Raw genomic sequence first — 19159 nt, 5'->3', positions numbered from 1 at the left:
GCAGTTGGAGAAAATGTTCAGAAAACTAAAAACACAATCTGCATCTTAAATCTATTCACTTTTATCACCAACGTCACTGGGATTCATCATCTGTGCATCATGAATGTTTGTACCAAATTTCATGGCAATCCAAGTTGTTGAGATATTTTAGTGTGGAACGACTGACAAAGTTTAGTTTAAAAGGTTTTGTTTTATCATGTGCATTGGCACAAGTGGAGAAAGTCAGCTGATTATACAATGTGCTGATGATTGGTGAGTAGTAATCTCTTGGGGATACTGATTAAAACACACTCTTTTCCAGGTGTTCAAAAACCGATTTGGAGGGATTTAACTCACCTGCCAACACCACTGGTCTACCAACTTTGTTTGACTGTTTGTCTCTGTCTCTCAGCTCTTGTCTCTCAGCTCTTCTTAAAGCTAACGCTGTGTTTGTGTGTATTTGTGTATGTATAAAATAGAGCAGGCTTTGGACATTAAAATATTGTGTCAAAGCAGTGGCAATAACTGCATATTAACATTTATAGCATACACACCACTGTGGGTAAAGAGAAATTGAGTCTTGTTTGTTGACGCAAAGCATATTCTGGTCTCATTCTGGCCTCCAGATTAAACTATAATTAAAATGGGACTCGGACCCCTTCACTCCCATCAGGACATTTTGTGCTTGTAAAACAGTGAGAACAACATGACTGTGGCACTGAGTGCTAATGTGGGATGGTACAAGGGACAATGGCATTAAATCACAACAGACAGTCAGTCCCAGATGAAGCTTTGATTTTTTTCTACACATACACATGGGCAAAAATTTAATTGACCAGCAGAACCATTATCAAGCTTCTAATGGACTACAAATTGTTTCTGTGCATCACCCACTATAGCTGTTAACATATAAATCTGTATGAGTGTACATGCTGGTTAACTTCCAGTTAAAGAAGTGGCCCAGTTTAATTAAAGACATTCTGTAGGGATTAAGTAAACAACCATCTTAATACCAGGAATCTCATCTCTATGCAGTATCTAGTTTTTCAACCCAGTTTACATTATAACAGTGAGATTAATAGAGAGACAAAAGTAAAACACAGTTCCATTATCTAACCTCCCTTTTTTCTCATCTAACACAGCACATCTTTTACAGGTTTCTGTAACATAAAGTTGCACGAGTAAATGATGAGGGGAAATCTATTTAGTTATTTCCTCTACTCAGCTGGTCTCCTTCAAAAAATCGAAAGGACACGAGCCACACAGCACACATTGCATGCTGAAAGATATTGCCTCCATAGTTTCAGTCAATGACACCACATGATACCGTCTGCCGATGTACACGTCAGATCCCTATACAACTGAAACACAACCCCACTCACACATATGAACAGGATGTGGTTGTGGGTCTGAGCAAGGACAACTTTTTCTTGTGTTGAGTCTACCTCCATTCTTGAACTCAAAAATCCCTATACATAAAAAGCACGATTAAAATGTTATCAATACACAGTAAAATGTGCCAAAAGTTGGGTGAGCATTGGAATGGAAGCACAGTACTCATGTTAAATGTTTTGACCATTCACTGGGGCCTGCAGTGGGTATCAGGCTGTGCCGTCATGAATCTACTAGGCCCCATGACAGGTGACACCTTTCTCTAGCCCTGACCTAATGTACTTTTATGCTGCCTTTAACTCCTACTCTCACCCAAACAAAGAGCAGGTATTTGGCAGCTTGACCTGGCCTTATATCTACATTGTATCTGCTTAGGCTAAACTGCTATGGCTGGCCCCACTGGCTTGATAGGCAACTCCATCTGAATGTCATGGCCCGCTCAGTTTCCAACCACCATAACTGTACAACTGGTTCCACTAGATTTACCAATAGCCACTAATTAGCAACCCCTTTTGTATGAGAAACTTTTCTTGAATTATGTCCCTTGACCTGTCTTACTAAACAATAAAGCATTAATGTTGTTGTCACTGATGTTATCAAGGACTGTATTTTTCCATTTAAGTTTCTGCCATCCAGAAGCCGACAGCCAGCTGTGCTACGGAAAAAAAAAAATCGGAAAATCTCAAAAGCTTAATGTCGTATTGGCCACTGGACAAAGTTAAGTAATGATATTATAGTAATACCACTCAATTCATATTTGTTTCATGCCTTGGCTTGAATTTTCCACACCAGGAAACACATGACTGATTTGATAACTCAGCAGTCAGTGACACTAAAATATAAGAAGAATGAAAAAGTAGATAGGGAAGAGGTTGTAGAATTTAGCAGTTTCAGATCAAATTTTTTATATTAAAAACCTAATTGAACTCAAATCTGCAATAACTGATTTTTTAGCGGAAACAAGTTGTAAACACAATGCTTACATATAATTGATTTGGCAATCTTGTTAGCAAACAGTTGTCTTTTTACACATCTGGCAAATATGGAGGAACATTAGCATTAATTTGGAGTTATGTCTCTGGCCAACTGGTGAATGTATAATAATAATAATAATAATAATTTCTCTCCTTTTAGCTCTGTTTTGGCTCCACCAACTCCCTCAGGAGTTGGTGGAGGCCAAAACAGAGAGGCCAAAACAGAGAGTCCTGTCAACAGGGAGTCCTGTCTCTTTAGCTGCTAAATGCTCCGCTATGTTCACCAACTACTTGGTAACTTTGTCTGTGGTCCATTTGGTGCTGAGCAGGTGGTGTACAGTGGGCAGAGCTTTTTCTCTGAAAACAGCTGCCTGTTGCTGAAAACAACACTATAAGTGAGAGTGAAACAAAACATACTGAATTTAAGTTCATTCTTGACCTTGGAAACTGCTGTTTCCAAGGTCAAGGAGGTAGACTCATGGAGGTAGACTCAACACAGTAATCTCATGTGACAGATCATGTGTTATGATGAAACGCTCCAGAATAGCTACTGAATGTGCCTTGAGGCGAAATAGTTTTGTCAAATACTGAATTAACTTTGCATCCAAATATGGCTAGATATCTTTTTAATTTAAAGGCCCTGAAAACTTAATTTCTCAATCAGCATTTTACTATGAGTGATGGGATTGTACATGAACACATTATTTTCTGCCAAAGTTAGAACAGTTTTGGTTATTTTACAGGAGAGATTTATTTTCTTCGTGCTCTGGTCACTGGTTGGAAGTGGATGTGGCTCATTTGGAAAACAGTGATGTCACATACTTCTGTACACTAATCAGGATTTAGACACATTTTAATCAGAACCTGATGACAGTTGGTCAGTTATTTGATAACTATCACTATATCCTTAAAGATTTTTTTGCTTTTTTTTTTTTTTACTTCAATTGTTGCTTATCCAGTGTTATAGATAAATACTGTACTGAAAACAACAGGTGACAGGTTTCATAACTTGGCTTCAAATTGACATTTCTCTATAGCATTAACTACTGGAGTAAGAGTATATGAGTTATTATTTATTAAGAGTTTCACACTCAAAAATTGCTTTATCAGGACTGTGTGGGTGTGGTTTGATCAAATTTGATTGACAGTGCTGGCAAGATAAGTAAACAACCCCACAACTGTCATCAGCTTTTCATTTAGATGTTGCTAAATCCTGATTGTTGCATGGAAATATGTGACATCCCCTTTTTCCAACTGAGCCACACCCACTTCAAACCCGTGAGAAGAGCTCAGACAAAACACAAATACACAAATCTGTTATGTGAAATAACCAAAATATTTTTAACTTTGCTAGAAAATGTTGCATCCATGTAGCAACCCATCGCTCATAGTAAGACGTTAATTGAGAAAATAGATTTTTAGGGGCCTTAAAGCTGATCTACTGCTATTAATTTTCATTAAAGAATTGCTTTTTAGTCAAAGTAATGCAAGTATGGAGCCTCTCTGTCCCAAAGCCCCTATTCAAATGCTTTTGAGGATCACTTTGGACTGTAAAAAACAAGTACTGACACATTATTGCTTTCAAACGTTTTTTCAAATGTCCTTCAATAATGTTTTGTAGCAACAATAGCTGTTAGCATCTCCTGTGATAGAGAGAGGAACTGTGATTAATAGAGACACAATCATGTGGTCTGTTCCACAGAAAACTAGTGACAGATGTATTTATCCTCTTTGTCAGTTCTGATAGATGGCACCTCTGTCATGGGTTTGCAGTTAGAGGCAGAGAGCGTCAGTGGCCATTAAAACTAAATGTCTTGTTTTAAAGTTCCATTCACACATTGCTCAGGGACATTAAGGGAAAAATGTTAGCAATGCATCACTCCTAAAATTAATGTGCTTTGGTGAGGACAGACTGCTCTGTCTTGTGGACAGCACAAAATAAATATTACTAGCTGGTTGGGAGCATTTGTCTCACAAACGTTTTGCTGATGTCCTTCCCATTGTTAATTTCGGAAAGTGCAGTATTGACAACACCTGTCCACCATTCATCAGATGACTGACAAAGACAAAGGGATATAACCATGCAATGCATATGTAAATCTGTATAAATGTAAACCCATTAAACACTCACTCTTTCCGTCTTTCTCAGTCTGTCTGTCTTTTCTAACTGCAGCCTCCAGCCTTCTTCCTCTCATGACATAATTACCTTCTTCATTGTGGGCCACCAGTAAGGGTCCACAACAAAGTGGCCTGTGCCGAATTTTTTACAGTCTGACTACTGTTACGGACAGAACAACCGGAGACAATGGTAAGGAGACTGAGAGAGTTTATTACAACACAGAGGTAATATGGAATGGTATTGATACTGTCCTTTATCTCACTGCTGGTGGAAGAGTGTGGGCACTGGGGCGACACACTCAGGAGACTGGAGACACACAGGAGCCTGGAGACACACAGGAGCCGGAGGTTAGAGCGACACACTCAGGAGACTGGAGACACACAGGAGCCTGGAGACACACAGGAGCCGGAGGTTAGAGCGACACACTCAGGAGACTGGAGACAGACGGGAGCCGGGGTTCGGGGTTCCAAGTGGTAGTTTTCTCAATGTAGCGTAGTGGGTGAGTCCGTGTAGCATTCGAAGGTAGACTGATGCTCTGTCCTTCGTATGAACGAGACCGGACCCTGACTGAGGTGAGGAGTGGGAATTTATGGAGGAGTAGAGTGGCTGATTAGGTTCAGGTGTGTGAAGGGTGACAGGTGCTGGGGATTAGTATTCAGGTGAGGAGGTGCGGTGTGGCTGTGATGTGGTGGAGCCTGGCGTGTCTGTGACAACTACAGCATTTTGTCTAATATAGTAACTGCAGCTATAAATAATTATCCCTATGTAGACATGCTCAGTATTAGTCATGAATGGACACATTCATATACATAACATTAAATATGCATTATGAAAAATGTGGTATTACCACTATAGGAGTAGTAGCATAAGAAGTAGTAACATATGTAACATATGTAGCACTGTTTTCATTTTGTATTGCATTACATTACTTACTATATAATAATATTATGCTACTGCTATAATGTTATAATGTTATGATTGTATATTTATATTATTATATGCTATATCACTTCCATTTTCTATTATATGTCATGCATTATATTACTGTTGTCACAGTCTCCCTGTCCGTCCTCTCCAGCTACATTTCTGTTTCCCCAGGCCCCTTCATTGCCTTTTTCCTTCCATCCACCAGGTGCCCTCTGACTTTTATCATTAATAAACCACCAAAGTCATCCTGCTGCCTATTTCATCTGTATTTGGGTCCAATCCTGCATTTCCTGAGGCATGATAACTGTATAGTATACATGTATTATTATATAGACTATACACATTCATTTACACTCAATGGCTACTGTATTAGGTATCCCTGTACAATCTAATGCAATCCAAAACAAATGTTTGTGTTTGTGTGTATTATCATTGTATATGTATTATTATGTATATTGTATTTACTACTCATACCTACACCTATATACTTATACTGTATATCATACACACATAGCTACCAGAGTTGCATTACAGGATTTCTTTTGCACAAATACTTTGAGTCACATATGGTCTAAGGTATTGTAATGTATATATTATATATCACTTTTTAAACAGTCATGTTTCTTTAATTTTGGTTACATTCACTGTCTTTGTGACAGCTGTCTACCAACAACACCTGATAAAATCGTTCATTCCATGCATGTATGTTTTCTGCTTCATCAAACTTCCTTGTAATGATGTTGCTGTGTTCCCAGATTTTGGCAATTACTTTGGTGAGCACAATGTGATAGTAACCACTAGAAACAATGAAAATAAGACCTACATTGTTGTAAACTGTTCTCACAGGTGACTGAAAACAAAGCATCCTGCTCCCATAACATTGGCATGTGTTTTGAATGACATTTGATAAAAATCACTTTATCACATTTTTAAAAGTTAATTTTATTCTGCTGTTTTGATCTGATTTTGTTCTTTGCATGCATTTCTTTACCTCATGTAAAGCACTTTGAAATGCCTCTGTGTTGGTGCTGTGAATGGTGCTATAGAAATAAAGTTGTCTTGCCTTGTACGTACAGGTGATAACATTTAACAGTACATTTCAGATTATTAAAGTTACTAATAATGCAACTTCAAGAAATGTAAACAATGAAACACATTAATGACCTCAATAATAACATCCCCCAACAATTGAAATCAATCAATAAAGTGGGAGGTGCTTGAATAAAATATGATACTAGCCTCAGTTCAATGGGCTGTCACACGTTTGAGTGCAAATTTATAGATTACAATTAAGATTACAAAAAACAGACCATCATGCAAAGGGAGGGGTGTCTCATCACTGATCAATAAGTAACTAACTCAGGAGTTTAGCAAGCCACCTCCTATGCTGATGCAACATCAGGAAAGAGTTCTTGAATTACTAATCAATAGAAAACTGTCTCCTGAGTCCAGTGAGATTGCAACACAACATCAGGAAACATACATACTCAGAATCTGATAAAAGAGCCAATCAGAAAACCTGATGAGAGTTTTTTTTAAGTTATATGACCATCACCAATCACCAATTAATACAAAATCTTTACAAATCCAATTTAAACACATCTTGGTGGGGTTTTTTGGGATTCCTCTCATGACTAGCTTTTAGTCTTGTAAATACAACTTGGGGATCAATAAACATGGAAGATCTTGCATCGCAATGTGATCTCGGGGTCAATACAGCCCATCAAGAGAAGGAGGGGCTCAAATAAAATACCCCAAAACAAAACTTTTACATTTTTGTTCAGACTAACAGATAAATCAACCTGTCTAAAAAACAAGTTTCTTATTATCTGTAGAAGATTTATGCTGAATCACAGATGCACACTGCCCTTTATCTTTAGCTAAAAGTCCCACAATAGCATTACGCCATAACAGATGTCATTTTCTGATAAGACAGCACACAGTTATGACCTCTGTATTTTGGAGTTGACTCACAACATTACTGTTATACTTGACGCAGACATACAGTATACATTCACCATCTGTCTCTAAAGACAGTCTTTGACTGGACTGCAAGGGAAATAGCTACAGCACACATATTACTTTATTTAACCAGTGTGTGACTTGTAACTTTGTTAGTTCTACTCTTTACTTCTTCTACTTAAAAGAAAAATGATCTCTGCATCTGCACCTAAACTGTTTAGGTGCAGATGCAGAGATCAATTTATCATTTTCATGTCCATTTATAAGAATTTTTTGTGATTTACTTTCTCTGAACATGCATTGTCTGCTTTATATACCAGTCCAGAGAGTACTGTCGATGAAGAAACCGGTATTTCTTACTCTTCTACAACAGATTTGTCCCTGTATTACTGTTAATTGCCAGTGTAAAATAATGAGTGTAGGAAAAAACCTATTTCTCTTTTATTCAAAGGACCTGGCAATGGTGACATTTTATGTGGCTGAAAGATTTACTAATCTCCAGTGTAGCTGGAAATGTCTGAACATGAGGTCACACTGGCTACCACTTATCTGTGGGAACAAGACAAATGGGTAATTCTGGTATTTTTAAACCTGCGCCCCATTTTTACATATTTGAGGTCTAAATGACTAATACGTTCAAAAAGTTTTGGGATTGGTGAAGTCGATCGCCTCAGCCAGCAGCTGAAACGATACTTAGAATAACAATCAGTGGCAAAAACAAGCACTTTTAGGATTTCGTTGCAGCCATTGAAGCCCATTTCAGCTGCTGGCTGAGGCAATCTACTGGACCAATTCCAAAACATTTTGTACCTATTAGTCAGTTAGACCCCAAAATATGTAAATATAGGGCCCAGGTTTAAAAATACCAGCATTAACCTTTAACAACCAGGCCAGGAAGATAGAATATATATAATCAGTGGCATTAAATAATTTTTTCTTTATTGCAAAATGTTCAGACATTATTTTGAGTTAATGCAATTTCACCCAAATTTTAATCAAACTTAGCTCGATTGGTCACAAATTGACAGCATTTGAGTGAAAATTGTGCATGACAGTTTATTCAGTGAACTCTAATCTTGAAACCCAAATGTTGAACTGCACCACCAACTCACTGTACCATTTAATGAATCATAATCACTGTGATGTGCACATGTGTGCAATCCTACTGCTGACTCCCACAGTAAGCCCATTTAACCTGGTTAACACATAATTGCTAATCATCATCATGGACCAGAAAAGCAGCAATGCCTCTAAAGACTCATTGTTGCCTTCATCTTGCTACATCATCTAGCAACCCCAAAGCAGCCATTGCATTACACATAGATGTTACACACCATCTTTTTATTCAGTGTATGAATTATTCTTGTAACAATACTGCAAGATTTGTTGATATCTAGCACTGGAAGAATCTAATACTGTAAGAGAAGAGGTTTGTATTATACTTCCATTTGGGTTATTCTGCTTCACTGATTCATACAAAAGGTGATGCATCTTCATGGCTCCTATGTTGCTGCCTAAATATTGTGGGTGACATCATTACTGGGTAAACTCCCTTCATATCTGTGTATTCTCCTATCACTCACCAACAGCTGTTATGATTTTCGCCCCACTAGATGGCTGCTCTACCAGGTACCCAGGATTTGCTCAGAACTTAGTAGAGCAGCTTTCTCCTATTTTGTGCCCTGGTCATAGAATAACCTTCAGAACACACGACAGCTTCATGACTTTGTCTCCCTTGGGGAGTTCAAAGCTTTGATAAAAAACTGTAACTGAAGAGTGCCTTGAAGTGGTGTGTTATCTTGGCCAGGACTCCCTCAAAAAATAGATTTTAATCTCAAGGGACTTCCTGGGTAAATAAATAAAGAAAATTACATATAAAAGTTGTTCTCAACATGTTTGACTCACTTTAATACTGATGATACTTATGTCTAATCACAACCCTGCCACAGGTATCGGTACATGTGCAGAGCGCTAAGCACTTCAACAAAACAATTTTCAGCCTTTTTTATGTTGTTTACAGTAATTTAATTATCTTTAAAGTGGCTGTAATTGATATTTTCAGTATCAAATGACAATATGAAAACAATGTGACAATGTGAAAGGGGTCGCTCATAGTGATGAACCTACAGAGAATTATCACTTGAATATCTCCCTACGGCTTTACAGAGCTTTATAGCGAGTTTTAGCTTATTGTTTAATTGTCCGGCCAAACTTTACTGTTTTGGTTCACTCTCACCGCTCTCATAGCATTGTTTTGACTCTAAAAATCCACTGTACACTATCTGCTCAGCACCAAACAGCAGACAGACACAATTAGTGACTAGCAAGTGAACACAGTGGAGTATTTAGCAGCTAAGGTTCCAGGAGTTGGTGGAGACCAAAATCAAAGCTAAAAGAGAGTGAATATTAGACTTACATTCATCTGGAGACCAGAAACATGACTCCAAATGAATGATAATATTGCTCTGTAACTGCTGGATGTGTAAATAATCAACTTGCCATATTAAGTTAAAAGGTGATATGTCAGTGTTGTATTTATGACTTCTTTCTGCTGCTCTCAAGTGGCAAAAAAAATCTATTATTGCATGTTTTAAGTACAGATGTTAAAAAACTATTCAGTTGGTGCTAGAGCAAACAAGAAATAGAAAGAAAAAAAGGTAGTAGCCTAGAATCTGCCACTGTTGTTTTGCTTCCACAATATTTTATTATTCTACTATTCAATAATTATTCTACTATTTCTTGCCTTCATTTGATTACAGGGGCCTGCAGGCTGAATACTATTCAGTATTCCTCAAGGAAAAGGTCTCCCCTATTTACCACACCAACCATCACCCATCAGAAAAACCTTGACTCTGAAATAAATCAAAGTGACAGGGAGGTAGTGCATCTCTGTCAGGCCTTAGGCCTGTACATGGTTAACGATAGGTTAAGAAGGGACTCTTTAGGAAGATTCACATAATCCTCAGCTCGTGCATCTAATGTAGTAGACTATGCAATCACTGACATGGACCCCTCCATTATCAGTGCTGAGACTAACTGCCCACCAATCAGAGTAAACCAAATTATAATGCAATGTAAAGAAACCTATTTGGAACATTGGAAAGAAGAAACTAAAAGCCAAAGTAGATCATAATGTTATCTGGCCCTAAAAAGAGATTATGAATCTCTGCAGAATATCTCTGTACTGTCAGAGATAGAAAGCAGAGACAGATCCTAAGTACAGGCTCAGTGACCACAAACTGGCAATCGAAAAACGAAGATACAAAACAATCATGGCAACCAAAAGAAAACAGAATATGTGGTCACTGTTCAACAGGTGAGGTTGAGACAGAGACACTTCCTCCTACAATGTACAACATTCAGTGAAATAAGGAACATTTACTTTAACAAGTTCAACTCTGTAATCTCAGATTTCAATAAGCTAAATGAGCTCTCAAAATTAAAAATACTCCTAGGAGAAGGAGAAAGGCCAGATCTTCCTGCCCAATATGTATCAACATTCCACAACCTGAGGGACAATGAGCGACCTAGACACACACAGCACACGCATGCATTCACACACACACACACACATTAATTTTTTATAAAAAGTGTTTATACTTCTCACTTATTTGCATTTTTTTAAATGCAAGTATACTGTTTTTCTATATTATTTTAAGTTATTTTTTTATATGTGTGTATATATCACAGTTCTTCTGTTTATGTACTTTTTTTGTTGTTGCTTTATTTATTTCACACTTGCTTTGGAAATCTAAACGTCTGTTTCCCATGCCAATAAAGCCCCTTTGAATATGAATTTGAAAAACAAACATAAATTAAAAAACTAGATTTGATATTCCATTTGTGTAATATATATATGTTTGCCCTGTGCCACAACTGTTGTCACAACCACTAATATTTTTTACAAGATATACAATTTAATGACGCCGATGACACAGATTTGGCAATTTAAACATCATTTCTGTGTGATGCTCTGGTTTGAACAGACTCTCTTAGTATTGTCAGCCTGAAAGTTAGCAAGCTGCTACCCTAAGCAATGAGACTGAATAACATAAACAAGTATAACCACAGTAAATGTGCCAGTCTTCACATTTAACAAAACTCGACCCAGCAGATGGCATGAAATGAAGATCATTTTTAACCAAAAAAAGTTATGGATTTCGTCTTTAACAGGCATCCGTAGTGCATTCTTCTAACCTCTCGCTGCTGCTTCTGTCCTCAAGAATTATGATGAATGATGATGATGTCTCAAACACAGACTTTCTGGCTGCTTTGTTCCATCAGAAATGGGAGAAGAGAATTGGGGCAATAAATGCAACACAGAAAATGTTGCCATAAGATGGGTGTCTGATCCAATTCCTGTGGTGCTTTCTTGCTCTTTGTACTAATTACACCCAGGTCCTGTGGCTCCACTGCGTGATAGATTCCCACATGCGGACCAGTTGTGTGGGAGGTTTTGTCAGTTCCCAAAGTCGAAGTTGTGCAGTCATGGAAGGAGGTTTATGAAGCAGGGACTGAGCACTGCTTTGGAGAGACAAGAGCAGTCCAGCTGGTCAACAAAGAACTCTAAATCCTAATTAAATTACTATATCTGTGGGTGAGACATAGACAGAGGAGACTGGGACTAAGGTACAAAGTCACTGAGTCACATCTGAATGTCCTGCAGTCTGAAAAGGCTGTTAATTCTTCTGCAGACAGGTAGACCCACTTTCAGAGGAGAGTGGTAGTTTCCTTGTGACCCTCCTTGTGATACACTGAACATCATTACATACATGTATATCAGTGTAAAAAAACCCCTCTTGAAACCCTCTTGAAACTTGTCCTGTTTACATTTTGATATAAGATGAAAACTTTCATGATACATATTTACAGATTCACAGACAGTTCAACTTTCTGCTGGGTGAGTATGGTCATTGTAGGGAATTTACAAGCAGATCATACTGTATATGATTTTTTGGGACGGCTTAAGGGATGGCAATGGCGGTCGGTCCACCACTTTGGTCCGGCTTAAATATCTCAACAGCTTTTAGCTGAATTACCATGACATTTTTTGACATTCATGATGCCCAGAGGATGAATCCTACTGACTTTGGTGAACCCCTGACTTTTCCTCTTACACCACCTTGAGATTGACACTTATGGTTTTGAGTAAAATGTCTCGACTATTGGATGGATTGCCATGAAATTTGATTCAGGCATTCATGTCCTCCCCAGGATGAACTGTGATAACTTTTGTGACCCCTTAACTTTTTATATTGCACCATCATAAGGTCAAAATGTAATTTAGTTACAAAACTAAGAACATTCCCATCAACCTCAGCTCCATTTTCTGTTTAGTGCTAATTAGCATATTTATTAAGCTAAAACACTAAACTAAGATGGCGAACAAGGTAAACATTACTTGCTAAAAATCAGTATGTTAGCATTGTCATTGGGAGCATATTAGCATGCTCTAAGTCTTGTTTTTTAATTTCCTCCAATATTATGTTGAGGAAATGAACTTAAATACCCATGTTATGGGAAAACTCATATTGAATGCCGATAGTGAGGGTTTTTTTTTTTTCTCATGAGCAGTGACAATGACTAAGTTGAATCACAAAATGAATGTGAAAATTGAAATGTGTGTGTGAGAAAGAAGAGAGAGAATGTGAATTGAGTGCATGAGGGAGCAGGAGGATGGGATAGTAAATGAGACACAATGCAAAACTATGATATGACATTGCTTGATGGTGCTAAATAATCCCAGAGGGTCAATTTGACTCAACTAAAAATCACAACTACTGTCCCTTCTGTGGAGCTGTGTCTTCTCTTCTTCTTTCGCTGTGTGTAAATCTTGATTCTAGATGACTCATCTATTGACATGTTTCAATAGCCTCACTGGATCAAGGATGCTGAGAAAGCTGCTGGTGAATTGGAACACTGCATCATTTGAAAATAATAGAATATTATATTGGTGGCAATGCATAGTCGAAATGCATATTTCTTTTTTGCAAAGTGCTGCATATGTAGCACAGTGCACATCACCAAAGGTGCTTGTCATAAAAGCCTCATTATTTATTTGGGATGTGTTCTCAACTTGACTTCATTCTTCAGTGGGTTTGGTTTTGTTGATGTGTATATATATATGCATGTATGTTCTGTACAGTAAATGCACAAAGTGACTGGGGGATAGAAAGCATATGACAGACAACATCAGAGGAGCTAGCTGGAAGCATTTCAGAGGTGTCTTTTGTTCCCTCGGGGGAAGGAGGAGACAGCTAATTACTACTGAGATTTCCCATTCTCCATCTCTTATTAGTCATTTCCTCATTACAGGCAGGCGTTGAGGCAACCAGACACTGAGAATAAAATTAATTTATCCTCTGTCCTTCCTGTTTTTACAGTGCCTCCAACTAGCCATCCCAGCAATAGCAGTGTTAGGGAAGCCCAGCTGAGTTTGAAGGTATTGAAGGTAATCTGATAACATGGCGGCAATGAGCTGATTCCACTAAACAACTGCACCTTGTCCCAGGGTGCGAGCCTGCTGTTGATTCTAATGCTAGTGAATGTTAAGCGGTGGTGAGCGTTCTTTAATTGTGGCCATAAATCAGCTAGCCAGGCACAAAAAGGGTTATAGGAGAGAGAGTGAGAGAGAGATAGAGAGAGAGTGAGAGAGAGAGAGAGCGAGGTCTATATTGGACACATAGCTCACCTGAGGCTTATAGCCCCACTGGACATGCAGTGGCCTTGCCAAGGACAGCAGCCATCACAATCAAAGCCTCCTCTTTTTGATAATAATGTGATGATGGCCTCCTCCCAGAGCCCTTACCACATCCTGCATCTTTGTCCCTGAATCTGACAAAAATTAAGGTCTACATCTACCCACAAGTAGGTGTCACCATGGAAACAACCGTTATTCAGTGCTCTCAACAATAGCCGTTAAATGAAAGGAGCTGTCTGATGGAATTAAAGAGTAGGCTCAGTCCCTCTTTCCATGCATCAAGTACTCACAGCATCAGCAACCAAATCACACAGGGCAAATGTGTACACGATAGCATAGCCTACATTTCTACATTAATATCATTCTCTCATTTCTAATTATCCCTCTGGTGCAGAGGCGAGCAGTGAGAAAATGTTTTGTGAGATGATCACTGAGATGAATGAGTAGGATAAGAGGAACCTGGATGACAAAAGCAGACAGATGTTGCATATAATGTTTGACAACATAATTAAAATTTCATTAAATATGATAAGAAATCACAGAGAGAGTTTCAGTTAAATGATGAGATTTATTTGCCTAACTGCAAGACAGAGAGCATCAACTACAAGAACAGAGGTTTGTGCAAATGCAGGCTTGCATATTAGCATATCATAAGACCCAAAGAAATGACTGCACAGCACAGCTTAACAATAAAAGTAAGCATGCAATAAATCCCTTTCTTCCTTTTGAAGAAATCAAATATTTACTAATGATGCATGGGTTGCTTCTCACCCACACAGCCTGCAGTTACCCAGTTGCATATTAGGGTTATGGGCTGTAAACCTTGTTCTGATTAACAGTGGATGGGTGAAGGAGAGAGAGAGTGTGTGCGTATGGGAAATTTCAAATACATCAGTGTGGTGTAAAACCTATGACTTGTTCATTCTATCTGACAATGGTGCAAGCATAGATAAGGGGAAATAAGCAGCTCAGTGAATTCTTCACAGCTTTTTTTAATCTGCAGTGCAAGATGGCCCATGAACTGTGGTCTTATTGTCTCCAGTGTTTCAGCTCACTGTTGTTTGCACCACTGTGGCACAAATGATGGTTTCCCATTAAAACATGAATGTTTTTTTTTCACAAAGCTGTTTTCAATTGAAAAAATATTCTAATCTGGAAAAGCACTAAAGACCCATGCATCACTGTTTAACATGTATTACCATAAGACATCTAATACATGTTGTAATTCAGGTGGTAATCCCAGAAGAGCATGAAACATATGCATGGCTCATTGTATTGATGTTTGAACCGAGAAAACACTTATTTTGGCATTGTTGTATTACTTAATTGATAATAAGAACAAAGAAAACGTTACTTATTAGATAAAGAAATAACATTTTGTATGTTCTGAGGTCAGTCATCTATCAATATCACATCTCATAAAAATCTTAAGAGTACGGGGTAATGAACCATTTGAGCTGGTGCAGCTCATAACCTGAGGCAAAGTAGCATTAAGGTGATACAGTCAATAGGGGACAAAGAGTGAATTGCCATGTAAGGCACGAATCACAGAAGAAGTGCTGATGCTTTTTAGATATTAATATGTGAGCTGGTTTGCCCTCAAGGAACAGAAATATTGGTTGATATCTGCACGTCCTGCTGTATTTAGTCAGGATAAGTAGCCACTGAAGATTTATGGGAAAGCACAAAGCTGGTTTCATAGATGAAGGCTTCTGAAAATGCTTTTTTGTTAGAACTGAAACACTTTTTGTGCTGTAAATCTTTTGAGAGCCAGGAATACTTAAAATGACATACTGCACTTTTTACAAGTGAATCTGAAATGTATGAAAATAAAAGACTGTATTAAGATGTATAAGTACACAAACAAATTATGCATCATACAGAAACGACAAGGCTTCTCAATAAATAACCTATAACGTCAAATGTGGTTTATTTCCTAATTTTTGCATCCATTCTCTCCCTGTTGTAAAACATGGAGCTGCGCTTCAGTCATAACACCAAAGTCCCTCCAGGATCATTTACATTCAAGAAACTATGGCTCCAAATCTAGGCCTGCTGAATCAATTGGCCTCATCCTGTGATCCACAGTGAATGAAGAATCCTCAATAGTTGTGGTCTTCAAAGGAGTTCAGAGAGCAGCCAACAGCAGAGCTAGCTGTGTTTAGGTGCATTCATGAGAAGTCAATAGTCTGTATCTGGGGAGGGCTGGCAAAGCTCTAGAGGACAAATCAAAGTCAGATTGATATTTGCAGCTTGGGGGTGGATATGTGTATGTAAGAATAGCTGTAAAGACTAGATATTCTCCCGATGCATTTAATGGCAGGGACAGCTTGGTTTTCGGCCAAGTGAATTAGTCACCATTCAGAGTCATTCAGAGCACAAATACACCATATAAGATAAATGCAAAAACACTAAGCAAATATACAAAATATACAGTCATTACTAGAACAGGCCACAAATAATGAACAGTCAGGCCAAACCAAACAATATTTTATACTGTATCACGTGAACAGTAAGGTTTTAAAACAGTGAAGCATTTATGTTGCTGATGCTTTTCAGTCAGACTGCTGGTCTCATAAAATGTTCCACTTTTATGCTTTCTTTGGATCTAAAAGATCCACTTTGTCCTTCTTTAACACAGCGGAATATTAGTTTGCATATGCAATCAAAAACCAATGGAAAGGAATGATTCATTGCAGTAAAGAACAGAAAAACAGTAAAAAACTGAGACCAAAACATGGCAGCTTTTTCTGACTTGTTACAGGCTACGCTCTGAGCACTGACGGCAATCTGACAAGTGAAAGTGAAGGTCATAACTCATGATGAACATTGTAAACCTCAATAGAACAGCAGAAAAATCAAATGCAGCCTTTCAAGTAAATAGTGATCCTTCAGGCAAGAGTTACTTGAAATGAAAAGAAGAGATTTACAGAACTGTTTTTTCTGGTGATACACATGTGCAATGATGAGAAAACTTTTTATGGTATTTTATGGTAAGAGACATTTTTTTATTTTTAATAATCGGATGTAAATTTAACTGATATGACACATTCCAGATCTGGTTTTATGAACATTACTATGTGTTTTACAGCACTCACTGTAATTGGCTTTTTGCTGTCATTTGATCTAAACTCCATCTCCTACTTCAACCTGCCAGCTGATGACCTGACTGTATTTTCTGTTTTGTGTTTGTCTTGCTGTGTTTGTTTTACTTGTTATCTTCCTGTTGTAACTGAAAAAGCATACAAAGAGCTCAAGCTATAGCAAATATCGCATATTGGTGAAATTATGTCACTTGCAGTTTCACAGATGTACAAGTTGAACAGGTCTGAGGTGGTGACATGTCAGACCTGAACAAAGTTTTTTCCATTGCTGCTGTTTTCTCACCTAGTTTTTTAATAAGGCCTAATTACTGAAGTTTTAGCTAATTATTGTCATTTAACTAATCGTTTTACAGAGAAAATACTAAGTTGGCGACCTGCACCTGCTAACTGCCAAACACACTCAGCATCGGTTGCTTTTTTATTGGCTAGGTAGGGATGGTGTTATTCACAGTTCATGCTGTTACAGACGGGACATTTTTTGGTTTGTTGCGAATGGCTGGTGCACTTTGGAACAGAGCTTTTAATTTTAGCAATAGATTCTAGTAGTTAATTTATATTTTACTAGAAAAATGAAGCATTAATGATTTGCCACTAGTCTGTTCCAATGTCAAATAATAGGTAGGCTGATTTGTAATTGAGAATCAAAATACAGCCAATCCTGCACCCAGACAGACTTAAGTATATGAGGGAAGATCAATGTAATAATAATAACGGGTCTGAATGCAGCATCTTCTTTATACCTCCTGTGAGTCATTTGTAACCTCTAAATATTGTCAGTATGTTCAAGTTGAGCAATCTAATTTTGATTGCAACATATAGTACTACTATAGTATAGTATAGTACAACTTGAAAATTATCTGAAGATATGACATAAGGAAAACAGTAACATAATAGACAGTTGAGATGCTGAAAGTCATTGGCCTGCATGCATAAAAATTAGGAGAGAAAAAAACAATCCTCCAGGACTCATGATGCTGAAACAGCTGGATGGTCAATTTGCACAGGGACAACCAGGGAGAAGTGCTGGATACACACTGAGCAGAGAAATAAAAAACCCACAGTCTCTGTCGTACTGTCCATGTGTAAACACTTTGATAGCAGTGAAAAATTAAATAAATGAGTAACAACACATTTCGAAAGATTTTCTATTCAGTCCTTGTCCAAAATTGCGAGGCTTGCGTCTTTTCTCCCTCTCAGTTTGCTGGACCGGTGCTGTGGTCAAAGCTCAGTCTCAGCAACAGGGTGGGTGGTTATTCTGTTGGGGTGGTGGCAACTGGGCTGAGGATGGGGGTCGATGAGTCCCTCACAGGACACATAGGGGAGATGGCCTTATGGCTGTAGTACTCTACTACTTGCTTGGGCACCTCTGCCAGAACACATTTGGCCAGGGCTGAAGGTGATGCCTGCAACAGAGAACAGCTGGAGTTGTCACAACTGTTAAATATTGTTTTAATCTGAGATACAGAACCTTTTCCATTAAAGCTTTTAAGTTTTTCTTCCTGATCAGGGGACTATGGACAGTGTTAGGACTACTTTCTTTGTTTCAGACAAATTAAAAGAGGTATGTCAGTGTCAGACATTGTATTAGAGAGTAACTGTTCTGTTCATGACTCTGGAAAAAGTATCTTCTACCTTGATCCTAAGAGCTACATAAAAATGAATAATATGTCTTGCAGTGTTCTGTAGTTGATTCTTTCATTGTTAAACTAGTATGCATGGTGTAAAACAGCTACAGCTGTTAAAGCATATTTTGAAAATAGCTTTCAGTAGCATAAAACTCATTGCATGAGGGTATCATTTAATACACATGTGCAGACCAATAAATGTGTCTAGATTTCTTACAATTTATGTGCCAAGTCAGGACGCATCCCTTTGTGGAAAAGGGAAGTGCAGTTATTATTTTTTGCACTTATGATTTTGATTTTATATAATATTCGTTTAATCATATTTCCTCAAACTCTGTGTGATTTATATAAATAAATAATTAGGTTAACTATACAGA

General features: G+C 37.9%; 1 protein-coding gene across 3 annotated transcripts in view; it reads right to left on the bottom strand.

Annotated features, from left to right (window-relative positions):
* Positions 1–14601: 14601 nt before the first annotated feature.
* cpne7 (copine VII) overlaps positions 14602–19159 on the bottom strand; it is a 43105-nt gene continuing 38547 nt past the window's right edge. For all 3 annotated transcript variants that reach the window (XM_044200248.1, XM_044200256.1, XM_044200240.1), the window contains one exon: positions 14602–18560. In XM_044200248.1, the coding sequence (XP_044056183.1) occupies positions 18408–18560 (153 nt within the window). In that variant the 3' untranslated portion in view covers positions 14602–18407. The remainder of the gene's footprint in view (positions 18561–19159) is intronic.

The sequence above is a fragment of the Siniperca chuatsi genome, linkage group LG1 (assembly GCF_020085105.1).
Source record: "Siniperca chuatsi isolate FFG_IHB_CAS linkage group LG1, ASM2008510v1, whole genome shotgun sequence".
Classification (NCBI taxonomy): Eukaryota; Metazoa; Chordata; class Actinopteri; order Centrarchiformes; family Sinipercidae; genus Siniperca; species Siniperca chuatsi.
Note: the sequence above shows the minus strand (reverse complement) of the source record. Positions and strands in the feature narration are given on the sequence as shown.